This window comes from Martes martes, assembly GCF_963455335.1.
Source record: "Martes martes genome assembly, chromosome: 16".
Taxonomy (NCBI): Eukaryota; Metazoa; Chordata; class Mammalia; order Carnivora; family Mustelidae; genus Martes; species Martes martes.
Genome location: NC_137904.1, coordinates 41,098,667 through 41,106,562, shown reverse-complemented (window position 1 = coordinate 41,106,562; position 7,896 = coordinate 41,098,667). Strand labels below are relative to the sequence as shown.

Sequence of the window (7,896 nt, the reverse complement as noted above, 5' to 3'; positions counted from 1 at the left end):
ACATCTAAATGTCATAGCGACTTTTGGGATAGTTTGCTATGGACAAAGGGGGACAAAGTCAAGGGGTGAGGGGGAAGGAGGGCCCAGTAGAGCCTCTACGACCCTTGGCTGCCTCCTCACCAGCTCCCCCTCCCCCCAAGTCCTGTAAGAAGTTGGGCCAAGCTGGAAGGGATTGACCGGGTAAGTGTCCAGACTTGACTCTTGCACTCAGGGTGAAGGCGGACTTGGATGGAGAAGGACTGGGCCCTAACCCTGGGCCTCTCCGGGCTGGCAGGGGAACCAGGGGTCTTCCAGGAGGGACCCCAACTCCTTACCAAGAGGGAAGGTCAGTTGGGCCCCTGGAGAGAGGGAGCCCTTGATAACTACAGAGAAAACTGAGGTTGAGAGGAAACCTTTGAAATTGAGCTGATTTCTTCTTCTTCTTCTTCTTCTTTTTTTTCTTTTCTTTTCTTTCTTTTTTGGTCTTAGTGGGTGGCAGGGCTGATTTGGGATTTGGGCCAGGGGGCAGAGGGGCTGGGCAGGCCTGTACCACTCCCAAAAGGCCAGGAGCCTCCTGCTCAGGACTTAGGCCCACATTACTTTCCCGGAAGAGGTTTCCAGAGGCTTTTCTGGCTGACTGGTGGAAGGCCGGGGTGGAGTCCAGCTCACCCTTTCCCTTGCCCCAGCCCCACGTGGGATTTCTGGGCCTCTCAATTCCCCCAGACATGAAAGCCAATCCCCTGGCCCAAGCACGGGCTTCCCAAGAGAGGGATGTAGGTGGCTGAGAGGGGCTGCTGGGGAACAGCCTGCTTTCCCTTCCCTACACCCCAGATCTGTCAAGAGTGGTCTAGGGTGTGCCCAGTGATGGGAGAGACAGGCCCCCAGAGAAAAGACAAGTGGAAGGGCGGTGGAATAGGGGAAACATTTATTTGACTTCAAGGAAAGCTACAAACAAATACCAAAAGCGAATCACTGAAGACAGGCCCGGCAAAGGCAAAGACAGATTTCACACGTAGCACAGCATCCCCTCGCTCACTACAAATGGTCTTGGAAGCGAAATGGGGGGGGCGCGGAGGGGATGGGTCTGACCCAGACTATCCCCATATTTACAAGCTTTGGGCCCTCTACTCCAGACCCAGGGATTCACAGAGAAGTACACAAGACATTTTACACTGAGTATTATTTTTGTTTCCGTCCACTCCCAGGCCAGGCCTTGTGGGGCCTACCCAGGCGGCAGGAACCTAACTCTCACGGTTTACCTTCCCTCTTCTCAAGATCACCCCTTGGGTCCTCCTGGCCCCCTTCCCACCCTCGGACCAAGTCACTGGGAGACTTGGGCCTGGTGCGTGGGGAGGGAGGAGGAGGAGGGTAGAAAGAGACAGTCTTGGACTCCATCTCCAAGGCCGGCTCAGCTGGGCCCCCGGGATGCGGCACTACCCCACCTCAGGGGCTGCCCCTTAGAGAAGTTTCCAGCTGAAACTCAAAATACAGCGACCATCCTTTTATAAATAAGTTAGAAGAACACAGATGGGGAGGGGAAAGTTCACATTAAACATGCGAGTTTCTTTCTTTCCTGGGGGAAGGAGTGCAACCACAGACACGAACATTCAGAAACACTGGCGGATTTGGGGTGAGTGGAGGGATGTGGGGAGCAGGGAGGGAAAATAATCATTATCATTATTATTAACAATAATAACAAGATTAAACCAGTCCAGGAGAGAGGGAGCCACAGGAAGACCTAAGACCAAACGAAAAATCGTAACACAAGGCCGGGGCGAGGCAGGCTCGTGGGAACCGGTCCCCAGCGGGCAGTGGCAGCGCAGGGAGGCTCGGAGGGGCCCGGGCTAGGGGGCGGCAAGGGCTCTTGGGCCACCCAGGGCTCCTCCAGGCGGGCTCAGGGCTGGAAGGCGCTGCCGGCTGTAGCCAGGCTCATACTTTTCAGTTTGTTGTCTTTCTTCCACTTCATGCGCCGGTTCTGGAACCAGATCTTGATCTGGCGCTCGGACAGGCAGAGCGCGTGGGCGATCTCGATGCGCCGCCGCCGCGTCAGGTAGCGATTGAAGTGGAACTCCTTCTCCAGCTCTAGGGTCTGGTAGCGGGTGTACGCGGTCCGGGCCCTTTTCCCGTCCGGCCCCGTCATATCTGGAGCAGACAGAGTAGAGCGGCGAGGCAACGTTATTCCGGTTAAGGGAGGGGGCACTGGATGGGAGAGGGGCGTGGAGCAGGACCCAGGCGTCCCCGGCACCCAGCTCACCGCAGCTCCAATCCTCCCCACTCCAGACACCCGCATCCGAGCTCGCTCCTACACCCCCTCTTCCTGCAGCCCCCACTTCTGCCGGCAGTCAATGCGCCCGGCTTTGTCTCTTGCTCCCTCCCCGTGCCTCACCCTTCGCTGGGCTCAGGCGGCCGCTAGCCCCGGGAGGGAGGAGAGCGGCTGCACTTTTGCCCTGGAAAGCTCGTTTTACTGCTCGCCCCTTCTTTGCTAGCAGCAGCCTCAAAATTTCGGGGGTAAGCAGGACCCTTCCCCACGTTACATAAAACCCCATCCTTCATCCTATAGCTAGTACAGCTGGTCGAATAAAACCTTAGCCGAAGCTGGAGACAAATGATTAAAAATACTCCTCCCCAGCTAAAGACCTAGACCTTCTTTGGCTCTATCCCCCGAGCTGTGAGGACCCTCTCAGAGACTTCTCCCCCTCTGGGAAAAAAAAAATAAAATAAATCTTTATTTGAGGAGAAGCCAAGCTCTTCTCCCCCCCCCCACCTCCCCAAACGCAGAGAAGGAAAGCCGAGGAGACAAAAAAAGGGAGCGAAAGCGAGAATTACCATGGCTGATGTGAAGCTTCCTCATCCAGGGGAATATCTGCGGAGTCTGCCCCTCGGGCGCGGCTGTGGAGGTGGCCATGGGCTCTGGCTGTGCCCGAGCTAGGCTCGGGCTGCTTAGCTGGCTCGCCGCTTCCTCAGGCTCCGAGGACGCGCTGGCCTCGTCTATTTCGGTGAAATTGGCGCTGGAGCTGGCCGGGGCCGCCTGGTCGGAGGGGGACGAAGCAGAGGGCTTTGCGCCGTGGCTGTCGCCGTTGGTGCAGGGCAGGGACTCGGGCGAGGACAGGGAGCAGCTCGACGCCGCTTGCCTGAAGCGGGGCTCCTGGGCGGGCGCGGGGAAGGCGCGCGAGCTCTCGCCCACCGCCCCAAAGTGGCTGGAGGAGGCCGAGGAGCGGTTGACGCTGAGGTCCATCCCATTGTAATTGTAGCCGTAAGAGCCGGTGTGCATGGCAGCGGGATCCCTGTAAGAGCCGCTCAGAGAGCTGCCACTGCCATAATTTAGCAACTGATAGTCCGGGCCATTTGGATAACGCCCCGAGAAGGAGTTTACAAAGTACGAGCTCATTTGGGTGATTTTGGAGGGCTTGATTTGTGGATCGTGGTCGTTATAACCCTGTGCTTCACGATTTATGATGTATTAATGAATTATAGCGATGCACTGTACTTCGTTTTGCTATGTATGCGGCCAAATATGGGGGGGTTGGAAGGGGGATGGGGGGGCGTTAGGGAATCACGTGCTTTTGTTGACCAGTCGTAAATTCTCGCTGATGACCTCAAGAGGTAATTCATGCTCTATGGTTACAAATAATGACGATCCGAGAATCGTTAGGGCCGATTCAATGCGAGCCTCGGAGAGAGGGGGAAAAACGGAGAAGGGGGAGAAACAGGGAGAAGGTTGGCGGCGGCCTCTGAGCAGAGCGCGCCACCTCCCGGCGATCGGCGGGAGCGCGGGCCGCAGACTGCCATGGCGGAGACGGCTGCCTCCCAGCTGGCTCCCGGCAGCCGCCGGGAGAGAAAGAAACCCGGCCTGGGCTCACCCGCAGAATTGAATCTTTAAGAGGAGGGACCCACTTGAGCCTTCACCCACTTTCTTCGGAGTGGGCTTAAACTATCTGTGCCCCTCTCCCTGTCATTATTATTATTGTTGTTATTGTCATCATTATTATTATTTTCACTCTGGATGAGATGATCAAAAATTAAGTCACTTTTCCCTCACTTGGGCTTTGCAAGTCTCCGAGCTGGGGGCGGAAATGGTGCGGGGGAGGGCTGGAAGATGTGTGTGAAAAACAATTATTGCATCGCGTTTCCCCGTGAGCTCCGCCTGGCCTGCTTCCTGCCGGGGTTTGCAGGGTTTGCAGTGGCCCACGCATAGCGACCAGACGGAGCTGGCAGGGCTGGGCCGAGGGTTCCACGGAGAAGCTTTCACTTCTGTGCCCCTCAGAAGTTTGGCATCCTCTTCCTGGCTTCCTCCTCCTCCTCAGCCCAGGCCCGGAGAATGGCAAAGCAGGATAGGGACCCCAGAGGATGTGCAGGGCTGGGGCGAAGCGGCCTAGTGGCAGGGGGTAAATGGTGGCGACCGAATCCGTGGCTGGGGTTCAGGGCTCTGAGAATGGGGGATCAAGGCAAGACGCTTTCCCCTCGTCCCCAGATACCCGCTATTACATAGGGAGGCCCCCCTCAAGGCCCCTTACTGACGTCTGGGTAGTTTCACGATTTGCCCGGTGGCCCACATCTTCCCTGTAAAGGGCTTCCAAGGACCAGCGGCGCCTTGCTGAGCGCGCTGGGCGGCCACAGACCGCCGCAGCTGGGCTCCTTCTGCCGGGCGGCTATTTTCTTTAAAAATAAAAAAAAGGGAGAGAGAGGGAGGAGGAAGAAAGGAAAACAGTGTCTGCAGCTTGCCGCCTGGGTGAGGGTGGGGGTGGGTCGGTTTTTGGTTGAGGGGATGAGACCAAAACGCCCCACCACCTGGCCTCCTGCTCTCAGGTCTCCAAGGAGCCGGGGAAAGTCGTACCCTCCGCCCTGTGCCTGCCGGCCACTTCGAATTCCCCTACTTGTCGATGAGCCCCTGCTTGAGGGGGGAAGGGGCGCCTGGAGCCTTCGGCCGCGGGCAGAGAGACACCCGGTGGCCCCGATGGAGTCTCCGGAGCCAGAGGCCGGGAGCCGAGGGCCAAGGCCGGCGGAGATCAGGCCATGTGGGCAGGCCAAAGGCTGCGGGCCTCAAGAGCTGGAGGACAGAAAGGCGCGGCTGCGGGGGACACCCGCCTGGCTGTCTCTGCAGGGGCTCCGGGCTCGGGCCTTGGCGGTGTCCCTCGTGCCACAGACAAACGAGGAAAAGCTTAGAGAATAAGAGGGAAACGGCCCTGCTCCGTCCCCCAGGTCTGCACCAGGAGAGGCTGTTGGGAGCCCAAGGCCCGGGCGGGACCGCCCCAGCCTTTATCTCAACTGTAACTTCCGAGTCGTGTCGGGCCCGCTGGGGCTGACCAGGGCTCCTGCCTTTGCTGCGGAGTTTCCGGCTCTGGGACGCCAGGGTGGCCTCCAGGGTGGGGGAGTGGCAGGGGAGGAGCAGAGGTGACTGAGCGGCGAGTTTTTACATCTTTATTATTATTATTATCATCATCATTATTAATAATATTAATATTATTACCGAAGTATTTCACGTCCAGAGCTAAGACAAGACTACAAACACAACACATAGAAAATTAATAAAATAGAACTTTGTTTTCTTCTGAGGCTCCTCTTCTTACTTCTAGGTAGTATGTGCTCCTTCCAGTGGCTTTAGGGAGGGGGTGGGACAGAGGTCTGGGGTCAGGGAGTCTTCGAGGCCCCCCCGCTGAGGGGTCTGCGAATCTACCATTGAACCGTGCACAGGGAACATGGACGAAATGAGACGCGACACGGACAAGAGCATTTTGCTCTGCTTCCAGGAAACATCAAGTGAGTCTGGTCCTCAGTTCCCACAGGGGAGCATGATGGGGCTGAAGCGGGTCCGCAGGGATGGAGGGGGTGCTCCGGGGTGCTGGGTGGGCTCAGGCGGCAAGGCCTCCCAGCACCCAGTGAGAGCTCTGCGGGCGGGGGCATCCAGGAGAGCGCTGGGCCCCGCCTGACAGGTGCTAGAGAGCAGGTCCCCCGGGCTCCCCGCCCGCAGAGCCTTCTCGGGGCTCTCCGATGCCCTCGGCTCCCCACAGGCCGCTCCCTTCGCGTCCCCCCTCCCTTTCCAGCGCCTTCACTCGGCTGGCTTCTCTTCCTCCTCCTCGGCACTGAGCTGAGACGCACTGAGCAGTTTGCTCTCCTTTTTCCACTTCATGCGCCGGTTCTGGAACCAGATCTTGATCTGCCTCTCAGTCAGGCACAGGGCGTGCGCGATCTCGATGCGCCGCCGCCGTGTCAGGTAGCGATTGTAGTGAAACTCCTTCTCCAGCTCCAGGGTCTGGTAGCGCGTGTAGGTCTGGCGGCCGCGCCGGCCACTGGGCCCAAAGGAGGAACCTGTTACGCAGAGAGAAGATGCTGAGGCCTGGGGTCACCAGGGCCAGAACCCCTCCCCCACTCGACCCTCAAACAGGGACTCTAGCCTGTCCCGGGATGCCCTCCACTCTTCGAGTTCCCTGCCCGCCCCCCATCCTCACTCCTCCAGCGCCCCCTCCAGATTCCCTCCGGGTCTCCCAGGCCTGTGCCTCCGGTCTAGACTCTTGGTAGGGGATGGGAGGGGAGTTTAAAATCCCACCTGAGCCTAGGGGGAGGGGCTGGGGAAGCACTGGCCAGGTGTGTCTCTTCCTGGCCTTATCTTTTCTTTCCATCTATTTGGCTCCCCCACCACCCCGTGATAGATTCCGGCCCTTAATCCGTAATGACGTGGATCGATCCAGAGTCGGCATTAACGGCTCCTCACTTTCGTGTCCTGCTAATGGACATCAATTTGGGACTTAAGGCCGACAAATAATCCAACCTGAGACCCAGGCGCCTGCTTCCCCCTCTCTCCCCCTCGGCCAGCTGCCTCTCCCTTTCTTCCCCTTCTGCCTCCCTCCTTCCTCTACCACCCCTTTCCTGGTGCCTCCTCTTTCCCCAGCCCCGAACCCCCAGGGAAACACAGTCCGGGACGGGCTCAACTCTCCCTCGCCAGCGTCACGCCGCCCCCCCTTCCCATGACGCACTCCGTTCTTAATGGAACCGTCTTCGGGTGGGGGACCCGACCGGGCCTGGGGGCGCGGGGGGGTGGGGGTGGAAAGCCACGCCAGTGGCTGCGGCCCCTGCCCCCTCCCCTGCCCCGGAATCGGGCTCTGGCGCGGCGCTCCGGGAGAGCCCACTCGCTCCCCCTGGCTCCCAGTGTAGCTGGGACTTTGCAAACTTTGTAACTCCTGACGGCGAGAGGACAGAGCGGGACACCTCGGGCGGGCGCCCAGTCTTCCCTTAGCTCCTAACTGAGAGGCCCACCCGGCACCCCGGGGAATGGAGGGGGGCGCTCTTTCTGCCCCGGGGAGGGGGCCCGCGGGGGTCGGGGCGGCCGCGGGAGGGCTCACTCACTGTTGCACGAATTCATCCGCTGCATCCACGGGTAGACCGGGGTGGAGCACTTCTGCTCCTCCGCCTCGCCGAACACGCTCTTGTCCTGCGCACAGTCGGACTTCCGCGGCTCGGGGTGGAACCGGGGCGGCTCTTCGGCGCCCGAGAGCGCGCAGGCCGACTCCTTCTCGCGGTAGAAGGCCGGCGCCGGCCCGTAGTCGCAGGGCGCCGCTCGGCCGTAGCCGCCGCCGGCGGGCGGGTAGTAGGAGGAAGCCGCAAAGCCCTTGTCCTGGCCGGGCCCGGGCCCGTAGGGCGCGGGGTAGTGCCTCAGCGGGTCCGCATAGCCGGACGAGTAGAGCGGTAGCTGGCCCAGGAAGGACTCCTGCCCGCTGGCCAGAGTGACGGGGAAGGTGGAGTTCACGAAATAGGAACTCATTGGGAGGGGAGGCGCGCTCGGCCGCTGCTGCTCCGCCGGGTTTATGATTTGTTGTGTTTTATAGTCCGAGCGCCGCGCCTATTAGTAGTATATCTGAGATTGGGTTTTAGCTGAGGGGGGATGGCGAGGTGCCAGTGAGGGCCAGAAGGAAATACAACCAT

General features: G+C 59.6%; 2 protein-coding genes across 2 annotated transcripts; both read right to left on the bottom strand.

The window, feature by feature from the left end:
* Positions 1-882: 882 nt before the first annotated feature.
* On the bottom strand, positions 883-3,367 carry HOXB5 (homeobox B5; the record flags this gene model as incomplete). The annotated part of the gene is made up of 2 exons (XM_080827311.1): positions 883-2,121; positions 2,806-3,367. 2 exons carry the CDS (start codon positions 3,365-3,367, stop codon positions 1,874-1,876), a joined length of 810 nt encoding a protein of 269 aa, XP_080683437.1. The 3' UTR covers positions 883-1,873.
* Positions 3,368-6,025: 2,658 nt separating this feature from the next.
* HOXB6 (homeobox B6) lies at positions 6,026-7,896 on the bottom strand (the record flags this gene model as incomplete). The annotated part of the gene is made up of 2 exons (XM_080827243.1): positions 7,321-7,896; positions 6,026-6,285 (listed from the first exon to the last, which is right to left on the bottom strand). The coding sequence occupies exons 1-2, from the start codon at positions 7,733-7,735 to the stop codon at positions 6,026-6,028; spliced, it is 675 nt and encodes a 224-aa protein (XP_080683369.1). The 5' UTR covers positions 7,736-7,896.